General features: G+C 44.0%; 1 protein-coding gene across 3 annotated transcripts in view; it reads left to right on the top strand.

The window, feature by feature from the left end:
- Window positions 1-14,905, top strand: part of ARHGAP8 (Rho GTPase activating protein 8) — a 43,202-nt gene that overhangs the window by 14,945 nt on the left and 13,352 nt on the right. For all 3 annotated transcript variants that reach the window (XM_088149843.1, XM_088149895.1, XM_025170448.2), the window contains 6 exons: window positions 2,875-2,962; window positions 3,767-3,898; window positions 5,792-5,878; window positions 9,373-9,471; window positions 10,968-11,078; window positions 14,197-14,270. In XM_088149843.1, coding sequence (XP_088005969.1) covers window positions 2,875-2,962; window positions 3,767-3,898; window positions 5,792-5,878; window positions 9,373-9,471; window positions 10,968-11,078; window positions 14,197-14,270 — 591 coding nt within the window. The remainder of the gene's footprint in view (window positions 1-2,874; window positions 2,963-3,766; window positions 3,899-5,791; window positions 5,879-9,372; window positions 9,472-10,967; window positions 11,079-14,196; window positions 14,271-14,905) is intronic.

The raw sequence follows: 14,905 nt of genomic DNA, 5'->3' as shown, positions 1-14,905 counted from the left end.
GCCCAGCAAGGGGTGGGAGGGGGGGAATCGCAAGATGGCGGGTGTTGGTACCACAACTGAAGCCACGGCCTTTGGCACATTCAGATATACTTGGACTACTTTTTTCCCACCTTTCTGACTATTTGGTGTTGATTTGATTGGATATATTTGCATAATGCTTCCAATGCTGAAGCATCTTGATGTGCTTTGTCAGAAAAACAGCTATACAATAAAGCACATTCATTAAAAAGATGGGAGGAAGCTGGGGGGGAAATTGATAGTCATACCAGGAGAGTTCATGGTGAAGATGTGAGTTTTTAACACGCACCTAAAAGATGTTACAATAGTTGCTTCCTGAATTTCAATGGGAAGAAGTTTGAAGACCATGGGGGCAACTCACACATGTAGGAGGACTTCCTGGACCAACCGGTTCAGTCAAGTGTCTGAGTTTCCATTTTAGTTTTAGAACCAGGCCCATCACGCTTACCTGCCTAGCGTCTAAAACTAAAATGAACATTCAGGTCCTTGGCTGAAATCTGGAAAGATCTCCGTAGCATATTCCGTGCCCAGCATGATGTTCGCAGTTGGATCCTTCATTTGAGGAGCAAGGAATGAAGGACAGAAGCAGGACTAAGAAACATCAAAGAATATTGAAGAATGTGGGGAAAATATTTCATCTGAGATGAAATCTTGCTAACAAACCAGCAAGGGCATGTGAAAGTGGGGAAATCCTGCTGAAACAAGAAAATGTGATAGAAATGCAAATGTTCATTGAAGTGATGTGCTATCAACTCAAGCAGAGATTTGCTAACAGCAGTTAAGAACTCGTGGGAGATCCTCATATTACGCCCCCTTATTGAAGACATATTAAAATCTTCAATGAGCAAGAAAACTTGTGATTGTTGAAAGCCCAACCCAGCAGAAATTGGGTGTCACATTCAAATCAATAGCACTGACCCCCCCCCCCCCAATAAAACAATTTTTCTCCTTAACTGTGCCTGTTTCCCCCCACCTCCCCCAACATTAGTCAATTTTTTTCCTGGAAAATGTTTTATTTCAGAGGGGGAGTGGAAAGACCTGCAAATGTTTCCATGATACCTACAGGTATCCAGACAGCTGACAGTTGAGAACTATTAAATGACTCCTCCTGGTGTAAAGATCTTTGTAAAAGGTGTGGTTGAAAGCTGCCTGTGACACTTCCAGGCCCCTGTGGAAACAATCAATAAAATGTTCAGATTTAGCCATAGCCTTCAATACAGAACAATCAATACCCCCAACGTTTTGTGTTGCGTTCAGCTGCCAGAACTGATAAACAATTAGTGCCGCTTAGAGGACCCTCTTCAGTGCTTGAATAGAGCTCATCAATCATCCTCAAATGTTTTAATGGCCGTGCTTCCAAAACATCGTATGTTTGTGTTGACCTGTGCAGAAGGATGGTGAACCTGAAAGGTGTGTGAAGAGCTTTCTAAAAAAATAGAAACATGGAATCAGAGAGCAGGCCACCCACACTTGTTGGGGCCAGTTAGCCAGGGGCATCCATGGAGAGGTCCAGAAAGTCAGGATGGTGGCTGCAACTGCATGATCAAATCCGCCCCACGTCTGTCCTTCCTTCCTTCCTTCCTTCCTTCCTTCCTTCCTTCCTTCCTTCCTTCCTTCCTTCCTCCCTCCCTCCCTCCCTCCCTCCCTCCCTCCCTCCCCATGCATCCATCCATCCATGCATCAATCCATGCATCCATCCATCCATCCATCCATCTAAAAATTTAAACAAAGGAGTAGGGAACGGGCTGATAGGGCAAGACCTACGCCCACACTAGGGCGCATGAGCACCCTTGGAGATCCCAGGTCAAATTATTGCTTATTTTCATCTTGGTTTCATATTTCCTAGTAATTTCATTAGAGCAAGATCTCTTAGCATTGGGTAAGCAGAACAGCTGGGCATCAGGTGTCGCTCTCATCTCAGACCATGAAAGAGGTGTATTAATTATTTTAGTTTTTATTATAATGAATGTGATTTCAGTTGCATTTATGTTGGGGTATACTTTGCATTTTGTATTTTGTAATTCTTTTGAACTGCCTTGAATATTTACAAATCCAGAAAGCAAGTGTATAAATGTAATAATAATAATAATAATAATAATAATAAGGATATTTTATAGATATAATATTACCAAACACCAGTATAATGCAGTAGTTAAGTTGTTGTTCTTGGACAGGAAGACATTGAGATTCAAGCCTATCACCAGCCATACAAGTTCAGCGGTGTCTCGGGACCGAGAACTGTCTTTCAGGCCAACCTCCCTCTCAAGGTTGTTGTTCTGGAGGTAAAACTAGATGAAATTAATTCATTAGGTTAAATTCCCATGTAAGATGTCTTTAGCTCTCATAGAAAAGACAGGAGGCAGATGCTTCCAACTGCTGCCGTTGCTCAGGGGCGTTGGCAGCGCGTGGTCCAAAAAGTCAAGATAGCAGCTGCGATGGAAGCCCTGCCCATTTATTATAAGCATCTGGGTGGAGCTTTGATGGTTGCAACTGCCATCTTGACTTTTTGGACCACACCCGGCCAACACCCCTGTTGTTGCTGCTGCTGCTAACAGCCACCACAAAATTAATAAGGTGTAAAACTGAGCTTTGTACACTTTCTATTTTGCAAAGCTGAGGCTTTCAATCAGTGTTTTTCCACCTTGGCCACTTGAAGATGTGTGGACTTCAACTCCCAGAATTCCCCAGCCAGCATGGCTGGCTGGGGAATTCTGGGAGTTGAAGTCCACACATCTTCAAGTGGCCAAGGTGGAAAAACACTGCTTTAGGTTTAAACCTCACCTTTCAACCAGCTCCTGTGTAGAGAACATGACGTTCTGACCACGATTAAAGATTCTGACCTTGTTGGCTTTGCAGGTGACGACTATCTGGGGAGAAAAGTGATTGCCTTCAGTTCCTGCCGCCTGCCTCCTTCTCATCAGATCAACCACCACCGGTTATTAGAGTAAGTCTAGTCTTTGCTTTTTCATCTTCCCTGCTTTATTCTAGTCCTCAACTTTGTTCGCCGAGGTGACCTCTCTCCTTCATTTTTATCCACCCGTCGGCGTCAGCTTCGAGGCTACCGGACGTCATAACGCATAAGACTGTACAGAACAGTTTACATCCAGTCTGCTTTGTGGTCTGCCAGCTTTTACATTTTTTAAAGTCATGGTAAAAAAACCCCCAATCCCTTCATTTTTGTTTACGGACAGTGTTCTGTATTGGATGGGGCTTTTTTACCCTGTGCCTGAAGGGATGTGTTAATGTCAGTTCCCACAAAAGCCATTTTTAATGTCAGTTTCTTTGATGTTCTTCATGGTTAGATGCGTTTCAGGCACGGTTGATGCACATCTTCTCAGAAGTTTCTCATATACGTATTGGTTTCGTGGAAGTTTTTGACTAGAGGAAGAGAAACTGGCAGAATCCAAATTGTTGGAGGAGAAATTATAAGAAATTGAGGGGCATTTTCCGGGGGAAGTCAGCATCTGCCGCCTTGCAGATTTTGACACTTCCCCATCCCATCCCACACAGAGGTCCTTGAATTGAGGTTTATTATGTTCTCAAGTCTGCCCTGAACTCTCCTGTGCTAAGACATTGGGATTTGGTTGAAAATTACCTGCACATGTGTGTGAAAATGCTAATTGTTCAGGATATGGATCAAGTACATTCCTTTTCTTTTCTAGATGAGTTGTTTTCTCCCATCACGAACCCAGAGCGCATGCATTAATACTATATATTTTTTCCTCCTCTTCCAAAATTCTCTTTCTAGATATTTGAAGTACACGCTGGACCAATATGTGGAAAGCGATTACACACTTGTCTACTTTCACTATGGACTCAATAGTCAAAACAAGCCATCTCTGAGCTGGTTGCAAAGTGCCTACAAAGAATTTGAGCGCAAGTAAGTTTTTGCAAACGGGGTGCCTCACTTGTAAAAGCACAGTTCAGCCAAACTGAAATATGTTAATGTCTAAACTGGATATTGAGCAGAGCTTTGTCCTTTCTGCCCACCAAGTTGCTGAGGTCTGCCTCTTGGGACCATCTCAACCTCCTTGCAGAGCAGAAGCCGAGAGACACTGGCTAGAACCCAGTTTCTACTAATCCTGGGAGTTGAAGTCCACACAGCTTCAAGTTGCCAGGATTGAGAAACACTGGTTTAAACAAAGAGGCAAGTTTATTAAGTAGCTTTTAGGATCCTGCCAATTCCTGCAGAGCCATAAAACGGGATGTGCCTAGAACAACTTCCCTCCCCAGCCCAAAATGGATGCGCGCTTCCCAAAGCTCAGGAAGGATGGAGGTACAGGGGGACCTAGTGGGGGCTACACCATCTAGCAACCCCTCTAAACTTTTAAAAATACTGCAATTGGTGGTGACTGCATGCCATCAAGTCATTGTCAACTCTTAGCAACCCCATAGGTGGACCTTCACCAGGGTGATCTGTCCCCACCTGGTCCTTCCAGCCTTGCATCCTTCACCACTGTAACTAAGTCCATCCACTTGGCTCCTCTTCTTCCTTTCCCTGTATTACAGCTTTTTCCAGAGATAAAAATAGGAAACAGCATTCACAGCAGACTGGAGACAGTGAACTTAAAGACAAGCTGATCTCTCTTGCTCAGCGTCTCAACGTTGAACCTCATTCTGTTTTATTCCCCTCTGCCTCCCGCACGGTGGTGGAGTTCAAATGAACCTCGAAGGCTGTCGAGTGACCGTGTTCATTCAAGGCAGCCCGGTTGCTGATTTCCCCCACTTTGTGTGTTGACACAAGACACCGAATCCCTGATTGGCCAAATGGGGTGGATTTGCACACCTAAAGTAGTAGAAATGAATAAACTTTGCACCGTGGCCAGATTTGAAGCTGGGCGGGTTAAGAGCATTGGGTAAGATGGGGGAGAGCGGGCCTCTTGCTTTCTGCAAATAGAGGGAAGAAAACAGCAGCTGTAAGTCAAAATTCTGACTTCAACCACATTACAGCTACCCTGGGAAACAATTCCCAGTTATTCAGCAACTTACCTGCAGTAATCCTGACTGGAGTTGTTTAAACAAAAGTTGTTTAAAGGACAGAGGTTGGGAAACAGCAGAAACGTCCTAGAAAAACAACTGTACCTGCAAAAATTATTTCTGGGATAAATAGATGCAATTCTCTGGTTACTGAGTCCAAAATGCTGCTGCTGAGCTGGCAATGCAAACATCTCGCTGGTTTATAAAGATGGGTTTTAGGGATGGGGTGTGTGTGTGTGTCAATATTTCCAAGATGCAGGCATGTGGCCCCATCCGCTGTCTTGCAGGTTTTGACTCTCCTTGCAAAAGCTGCTGTTTGGGGACCAACTGCCAACCATTGTCCATCATCCTGGTCCATTTTTGCTTCCAGGTCCCTTTAGAAATGCAAAGCTCAAAGAACATCTGAAACATAAACATGAAATCCAATGGGGGTGTTTTTTTAGCTGGATTTCTAAAGATCTTCTCTGATTTTCCTCTTTTTTTTCTTTCTCCATTTCAAGCACCCTGCTCTTATCATTTCGAGAGATTTATTTTTCCCTCTGTCTTCATTATTCGCACCAAACAATTTAGATAGTGGTTTGTAATGTAATAGCTGTATAATCTTCGCCTACTTGAATTCCATCTAAAACTGACCGTTTCCTCTTTTTATTTTGCATTCAATTCCCTTTAAATTAGATGTACTTGGAAGGCAACTGTATAATATCCCAGTAATGAAAACTTTTACTTTTATTCACTTGCAGCTGCTTGCACCGCGGCATTCAGAAGCCCTCTAACCATTTAATTTTCTTCTTGGCAGATATAAGAAAAATCTGAAAGTGCTCTACGTCGTGCACCCCACCAACTTCATCAGGATAATCTGGAACGTTTTCAAACCTCTGATCAGGTACAAACTGGCTTCTTTTTAGCAGAAGGAGAGCTAATTTCTTTTTCTTTTACCATCCTTCGTGGAAGTCTAGAAACATCTGTATTACACTACACGCACGACTGAAATAGTTGGCGGAGTCAGTAATCTTTGCTGGTAGAGATGAGGGGCTCCTTGTGGTTTTCCTCCTAAGTTTCCAACTAAACCTGGTTTTGGACCACATGTTTTTTTTCTGTTTTGATTGCCTGAGCCTTGATAAATCACACCAAGTTCATTCGGCCTTTGCTTCCTTGGAATTATTCACGGGATCGTCCCCAGAAACCATTTGAGCCAAGGTAGCACCTGTTTTGCTGCAGTAGGGTGGCTGTAGAGCTCCGTGGAGGCCACTGAGATTCACCTAAAAAAGTGTTGTAATTATGGAGGAAGAGAAGATCAGGTGCCTTGTGCAATGAGTTGAGCAAGGAGATGGGTTTGCTGCGTTGTGTTGCCACTGTGAGGGCCGCAAAGGGAGCCGTTACTGCTGTTCTTCTGTGGCTTTTTCGGTGTCAGCCCTCAAGAATTCCCTTGGCTGGTTGTCCCACCAGGTGTCTTTCACCTCCACTGCAGAAGAGTAGGAAGGGCAGAGGAGCCCCCAAGATCTTCTCAGATTCTGCCCATAATCCAAGCCACTGTTGGTGGTCGATGTGTGCAGAGTGATAGGGCTGGAAGTCAAAGCCAGCCAGGCCTCCTCTCCTTACTTTTGAGTGAGTCCATGGGCATGAAGTGCCTCACATCCAGGGGTGCCCACAGGGTGTGGTTGAAAAAATCAAGATGGCCCCCATAATGGTGTGACTGTGATCAAAGCTCAGACGCACTTAAAAACAGGCAGCGCTTTGATCACACTCTTGCAGCTGTCATTTTGACTTTTTTTTTTTTTTATCATACCTTGAGGACACCCCTGCCAACTTCCTTTCTCATTGGGTAACTCAGATGTGAGTCAGATATAAACCTATAAACCGGTGACTCCCTGGTCCAACTCCAGCACTTGGTCGCTGCTCTGCACTGGTAATTGTAGATGATCATAGAACTGGGGCAGTGGAAGGGGACCACAAGGATTATCTAGTCCAACTAATGCAACGTGCAAGAAAGCCAATTCAACTGTCTTTGAGAGGTGGTTGTCTCACCCTCTTCTTAATAACCTCCAGAGATGAAGAACCCACCAGCTCCATAGGTGAATTATTCCACTCGTGTATAGATCTTACTGTCAGGAAGTGTTTCTTATATTTAAAAGGAATCTTGGTAGCAGCAACTTATTTCTAGTCCTAGTTTTGGTGGCCATTGGAAAGGAGTTCCTGACCATCTTCCCCATGACATCCTCTTACCTACCTGAAGACTGACATCATTTCTCCTCTCCATCTTCTTTTCTCCACGCTGAACTTCCCAAGTTCCTTCAGCCAGCCCTCAAAGGGCACGTGCTCAAATCTCTGTATCATCTTTGGATCACCCTCTGAAGCTCTGCTAACTTATCCATCTCTGCCTGGATATGCATGTGAGATCATGAGATTTCCTAGGCATTAATGTTTGGCAGAACATGAGAGCACTCTTAAGAGGAACAACAAATTACCTGCATTGTAGAACTGTTTATTAATGACACTTAGTAAGGTCTCTAAGGACCAGCCCGTTTTGGAGGTAGGGAGAGCTAATTGGCTAGAAATATGTATTGGAAGGCCTACATAGGATTATATACACTGAAAATCAAAGATATGAATTCTACAAAAGTGCTTCTTTCTAGGATAAACCTTCTCTTTGGGTCAATGAATTTCCTCTTGTTAAGAATGAATTTTATTTAATTCAGGCTACCTTCCAGTAGAGGGTGCTTGAATATACAAGTTTTCTATACTATTCTGAATAATTATGAAAGGCTTTTCTTCCTGATAGGCATTTTGAAGAATAATTTCCAGAAAAGTCAATAATGTTTAAAGTCCATTTTAATTCCAATTTATGGCTTTTTGGATATGCTTGATATTGTAGGGCAAAGTGTCTGTGTTTTTGTATTGATTTAAATGGTTACTTTGGCTAGTAAAATCAATAAGATTGGGTTGGAAATGGGCACATTAATTTGAAATAAGTAGAAGCTTTGTTTGCATACTCTTGACTAAATATTTGGGCTTACCTACTTATTCCCTTGCTTTTATTTCTGAAACCCAAAAAAGAAGGGAGGAAGGAAGACGTATTTTCGAAGCACATTAGTCTGAACACTGTCTGTGGCTTTTTAAAACAAAATGCTCTATGCTTCCAGTTATCTGCTTTTTTATCAGTCCCATTTTTCGTTCCTTTTCCCCCTTCCTTTGTGGATTTGCAGAAAGGAATGCGTCCCGGCACTTTGATCTGCAGAGAAGTTTGATGTTATGGTACATTACAGTATTACTAAGGAAGGGGAGAGAAACTTTAACATTTTCTCAAAAGAAGAGAAGGAGGTTTCTTTGACACCCTCCAGTTTCTTTGATTCTTTGGCTCTAAAGTGGAGTCCGTGGTTTTAACACATCTTTTGAAAGAAGAGATGGAGTTATGCGCAAAGTTGTGTGACAGGTTATGCAAGGCGATTGGGGTCTTACTCTGTTGCTCCAGGTCTTGCTGGAGGTACCATGTTGAATGGCACCATGAATTGCACTTTCCCCGTGTTCCCTTTGCATGTGAAAACGGGGCAGGGCTTTGACTGAGCAGACCTTGGGTGCCATTTTGATTTTTGGATCCACGTGTCCCTTCCCCATGGAGGCCCCTGGGCCCAGTTGGGGCAGCACTGTCAACTGAGAATCTTCTAACAAAACATGCACTTTCCTACATTTTTAAGGTGAAGTTTTTGTCGAGTGGAGTCCCTGGGGTTCTCTGAGCTTGGTTCTTTTCTTGCAAACGTTTCATTACCTGGCTAGGTAACATCTTCAGTGCTAAAATGGGATGGGGGTTGCTCTCTGTTTATGTGCTGTGGCCTGCCTTGCCAGTGCTGGTGGGGTGGGGGTTTGGTTTTGCTCCTCTGGTACTGTAGTTCCTTGACTGGCATGTGTTTGCTGCTTGATTGTGTGCCTGGTGGTGACCTTTGCTTATCTGGGCGATGATTGCTGGAGATGATTGCTGGAGATTGATTGCTGGTGAGGCGATCTTCTGATCTTTTGTCTCTTTTGATGTGACCTAGCTGGGTAATGAAACGTTTGCAAGAAAAGAACCAAGCTCAGAGAACCCCAAGGACTCCACAGTTGAACCCTGAGCTACACATATTCACCTCTATTTTTGTTGAGTTCTCAAAAGAATAGTTTCCCAGTCTATGCAACTGGAAGTTCTGCCCTGATGAAAGACAGTAATTTTTATTCAGATTGATCCCCAGCTTGGTGTGCCTACATTTGATGGTATGAAAATGCATGCATGTCCATGCTATGGCTCCTTCAGTCCTTTTGTATCGCTCTGGTTCTATATAATAAGCAGTTCAGATGTTCCTCCTGCTCCAGATTTTGATACTGATAGAACTTCTTCTGTGTTTTCAGTCACAAGTTTGGGAAAAAGGTGATCTATCTGAATTACTTGAGTGACTTGAGAGACCACCTGAAATATGAGCGCTTGAGCATCCCTGAAGAAGTTGTTCGGTATGTGATTTCTCTCTCCCTTAAAAGTGGAGGTGTTTATGGTCATTTTTATTTCTCTTGGAGGCCTGCATGGATTTCGATACGCCTGATTTCAGCGTAGGCTGCACTTTGTAGAGTTAGACACTTTTGTGTTGGCACCACAACCAACATGAGCTTCTGAAGCTGCTTCCCGGAGCATCGTGGCATCCTCGTCCAGAGTGGGCCTGCCCCAAACTGCTTAGCATGCATGAACGCACTTGGGTGACCCTCCAGTGGGATTGTTCATCTGAGGCGCTGGAGGAAAACACACCCTTCCCCCTGACTGTAATCATCAACCAGTGGGTTTGGCATGGTGTAACAAGTGGCCATGCTTTCTGCTTGGCATCATCTAAGCAGCGAGGGCATGACTGGCAGCACACACAGATTATCCTCTCTGTGTGATGAGCTCCCTAGTCAGAAGATAATGCAGAAAAAATACAGGCGGTGGGCATTCTCTTCCCCCTTATTCTTCTCTGGAGCTTCAATTTCTAGCAAGGAGAACGGGGCACCGCAAGGTTGCCAAATAAGCAGGGAGAGGGGCACTCTTGCAGCTGTGCCCGCAAAGACGTCTTCTCTGCTCTTCTGAAAGGAGTACCAGCAAGAACAGCAAGTTTAGGCCCACTGTGAGCAAACAGGAGCAACCGTTTGCCCAGTGTTTGCACGGAGCATCCAGAAAACCTAATTAAGTGCTGCTTCAGCAGCAGTGGGAAGTGAACTATGGTGGTTTCCTGATCTCCAGGAAACGTGACTTGCTCATTGTAGGAATGTAGGCAACTGACGAAGTGTATGATTGTAGTGCAATTCCGTATCTGGGTTGGGAGGATCCGTGGCAAGGGTTTTTGCTTTGTCTCAGGTTAAAAATAGTTTTGTTCCGTAGTTCTTAAAACGTGTTATTTTTAGACATGTGCGTCTAAAACTAAAAACAAACAAAACAAACATTGACTTAAAAAAAGAATCAAGAATCTTCAGTACAAGATAAAATAAACGATAGTTTAGCAATAGGGGAAAACATTAAGAATAGCAGGTTACATCCTGATTATATTTTGTTTCTAATATGAAGTTATTCCAAGCTGAAATCAAAGTCTTAATTTTGCATCCTTTCAGATCATCATCTTCTTCTTCTTCTTCTTCTTCTTCTTCTTCTTCTTCTTCTTCTTCTTCTTCTTCTTCTTCTTCTTCTTCTTCTTATTCTTCTTCTTCTTCTTCTTCTTCTTCTCCTTCTCCTTCTCCTTCTCCTTCTCCTTCTCCTTCTCCTTCTCCTCCTCCTCCTCCTCCTCCTCCTTCTCCTCCTCCTCCTCCTCCTCCTCCTCCTTCTCCTCCTCCTCCATCTCCATCTCCATCTCCATCTCCATCTCCATAATCTCCATCTCCTTCCTTCTTCTCCACCACCTTCACCTCCAGGAGTGAGTTTGGTTTGAGAGACATAAATGAACCAAAAAAATTATCTCTTGGATACTGAGATTGTTTTTCCCCACCAGACACGATGAAAATCTCCGGATGAAACAGAAGAGCGGATCCCTTCCTCCAGCAAAACGTCCTCCACCACGCCCTCCTCTTCCAACGCAGCAGTTTGGAGTCAGCCTACAGTAGTAAGCCCCACACTTTATTTGACCACGTGGCTGAAAGGAACCTGGAACCCCTCCAGATTAACTGGTCCTCCTCAGGCATGATAGGTCTCTTGCTGCCCTGACTGTCAGCTTCACATCTGGCTTGTAAAGGAATGTGGGGTCACCTTGGGGACAGGGAAGGAATGAACAAACTGTTAAGGGGGGACTTGCAAATAAAATTAAATCATCCTGGGGAAAGGGGACCCTGAAAAAGAACTCAAAATAACACACACACCCCACCCTTGATTCTGTTTGGGATAAGATGGACTACTCTGACAGGCTATCGAGATTCTCTTATCCTACCCAGCAATGTTAAAGATATTCTGGGCCTCCCTGCTGTGTCATTCCTTGACCTGCCCTACCTCACAGGGCTGAGAGGGCCAGGACATTGCAGAAACATGAGGTTTCTGCTGCCCCTTCGCCATTCCACCCAAAGTTTGTCACTCCTCTGTTTTAAAGATTTGGGGTGGAAAGAAACACCATAGCCAAAGAGAATCCAAAGGATGCATTAAGGGGTTCCTTGTCACACTTGAAGAGCGGCCTGGAGACGCTTCTTTCTTGCGTCGCAATGCCTACTAACACAAGCTGACCCTTTCTGCCTGTCCAAGTTATTAATAGCCGCCGATGGTGTCATTTCTCCTTTGCTTAAGACAAATGCGGTGAACCGTAGTGGTGAGAGAAGGAAAAAATATCCCGTGTTTTCTATCTAAATCAAACTCATATGGTTTCTTTATATTGGCACTTCTAAGAACGATGTGGGGGCTCAACCCCGTGGGTTACAGAACTAATCTAGAGTGGCTGAATTTATATTTCAGCCAAACTCGATTATCTCCCTTGACATCGCTTCACATCGGTTTAGATAGATTTATATCTTGTTTTAACACATGGAACCTGATCATAACCTTGAGGACTTGATTGGGCTGGGAGGAAGGGAATGGCCCAAACCACCCAGGGGCCTTCTGTGGCTGGCCGGGGGGCTCCCTCCTCCTGGTCTTCACCTTGACCACGTCACCACTGTTGGTTTTCCAAGGACTTCAGCATTCCTGCCCACCTGTACCTAGATGTATAGAGATTGATGTATCCTCCTTCTCAGATGTTGCCTGAAATCACCATCCTGTGAGATGGGTCGATCAAGAGAATGGGCCAATAACATACAGTAAATTAATGTTATTGGACTCCGTGCATTGATTTATTTTGTTTCTCCATTTTGTACACTGCCATAATCACATCGCCGAGTACTTATTTACTTATTCCTTTCTTAGATTTGTATCCCACTGGCCCTTCAGGAGCTCATGGGGACATACATAGGGCACCTGCCTTTGATTTCTCCCCACAACAACCACCCTGTGGGTTGGGCTGAGAGAATGGAATTGGCCCAAAGTCATCCTTGGCTCAGGTGGATTTCAACTTGGGACATACCCTTTCTTGTATCCAGCTACAGCTATTTATATTTACAAATCTTGAAGGACTTTTAAGAGAATAAAGTTTTGCTCCAGCTGCTACTTCCTTTCACCAATAATTTTTTTTTTTCTCATGCAAGGCTGGTGAGGTTATTTTTAAAGTGCCACAGCACATAAATAGCTAAAGTGCAGGGCAGGAAAATTATATAACAATTTGACAGACTGTTTGTGAATATAAAAGTAAATGTTTCCTTCAGGATGAAGGAAAGTCCTGATGAGGTGATGCTCATGAAGTTTTCTTGGCAGGAGTGTCATCATCATCATCATCATCATCATCATCATCATCATCATCATCATTTTTTCGGGTTTATTTTTTGGTCCTGGTCTGAGTTAAAAAATTGGGATTTCCAGAGGGCGTCCCATCCACCATGGAGATTGCACACTGCCTAGAATTCTTTGGGCTAAGCGCTATGTAAATCTTGTTAATAAAGAAATCCAAGTACTAACTTGCTTGAATCTACTTAGCTTGAGAGGCCAAGTTGGCCAAGTGCTGAGCTAACCTTAACGGAGATGAGTCATAGAGCATGACATCTGCTGGATAAAAAGTAGATCAGCTGGACCATCCCTTGGTCAGGCAGCCTTGAAAAGCGCTCACTGTCCTTCTAAAGCTCTACTGAGGTTCATGCTGACCATGCCACTCCGGGTGCTGTTAATGGGGGCTTTCTGTGCAAGTACAGAAACAAAATCCCTCTCAAGTGACAGGTTCCATTATGGACGTAGAATTCTTTGAGATGTTTGCCGTTTCACAACAGTCTCCCAAATTGGGCACTAGATTTCCAGAAAGCGATGGAGACTTATGGCTGTAGCACACAGGTTTCCTACCTTTGAGTCTTCAGGGAATCAGATGGTATTGGCCAGATATGTCTTCATGGTGGCCCCTATCCCAGGGCCTTGCCCTGAATGGACAGTATGATCCAGGACATGGTGCCAGGATATTCCACAGCTGCATGTTGCGGAAGGAAGGAAGGAAGGAAGGAAGGAAGGAAGGAAGGAAGGAAGGAAGGAAGGAAGGAAGGAAGGAAGGAAGGAAGGAAGGAAGGAAGGAAGGAAGGAAGGAAGGACATGCTTTGGAGATGTCAGGAAATGGTGCAACCGCTTTAAAAAGCTGCAAAACACTTTAAACACTGTGTTTAAAGCAAAACACAGGAGCTGTGTTTGCTCCAAAGCCATTTTTTGGAATCAAATCCAAGTCCTTGCAAACAGGACACTTTTCTGAAAACGTGCTTATGAGCATTGCATCTCCTTGCCGAAGAGGACCTTCTGAGAAATCATAACATGTCTTTGAACACGGTTCAAAAACTCTTTCCACAAAGATGCATGTTTCTTTTTTACCCCGTTAAGGAATTCTTCTGAGGCTAAACTGAATGAGCCCCGAGACTGATTTTTTTCACGCTGGATGTTCCAAGTAACAACCTTCTATCAAATAAAATTGTTCGCGATGCCCGGGTGTCTGTCAAAATCTGCAAGGTGGTAGGCACGGCGTCAAAATCAAAACCCCGCCCCTTTTTAATGAGACCCTTATATTTCCTTCCTTTCTTTCTTAATGAAAGGCAGGTTAAGAGATTAGAAGCAAGACATCTTTTATAATGCTGTGATTTTTGTCCAGATCGTATTTCAACCCGTTTTCTTTTCTCCAACAGCCTCCGTGCTAAAAACAAAGGCGAGTTAATCCCACCTGTAATGAATCACACAGTGGCTTACTTGAAAAAAAGAGGTAAGGATTCACTTCGGTTTTAAAGCAAGGAATTGCAAATGTCGCTTTAGCTAGAACGTGAAAACCATTTCGCAGGTGTTCAGAACCAGCACGGAGAAAAGTGAAGGTGACCCAGGTCTCTTCCAGCCATGGTAACTGACTTGGCGATGTTAGTCCAGCCCTTCCTCCCACTGTTGTTGCTGTCTGGAAAAATAAAGAGAGATTCCTATGTACGTCCTGAGTGCCTGGAAGGAAAAAAAAGGGTGGGGGGTCTGAATCTGACATAAAACTAAGTAATGATGAGCACACACTGAGTTCATCTTTTTCCCATGGTCTGAACGATGAGATCAGTGGCTAAGCAGGGCCCTTTCCTAATTCATCCGGGAGCTGCTGTACGATAGGAGAATCTTCCCAGGGGTGCATTTGAACTGGAGACCAGGTCACAATTATATCCAAATACAAATTGAGAGTGCTGGAGGCAAAGACAGACCCAAAGAAGGGTGGGTAGTGTAGTTTCTCTGAGAGAAAGTTCTTTGTGGTGGGGTGGTTGTCTAATGTGACACTTTCAGAAGGGAGACCAGAGCGACACTTTATTGGAACGGGCTATTTGCTTCAGGCCCATCTCCCTGGCTCCCTACAGACACCATCGAACTGAG

This window comes from Python bivittatus, unplaced genomic scaffold, assembly GCF_059951505.1.
Source record: "Python bivittatus isolate LINGU-HERP-01145 unplaced genomic scaffold, Pbiv_v1 ctg000010_np1212, whole genome shotgun sequence".
Taxonomy (NCBI): domain Eukaryota; kingdom Metazoa; phylum Chordata; class Lepidosauria; order Squamata; family Pythonidae; genus Python; species Python bivittatus.
The sequence above is the reverse complement of the archived record's forward strand: the minus strand, read 5'-3'. Positions and strand labels throughout refer to the sequence as shown.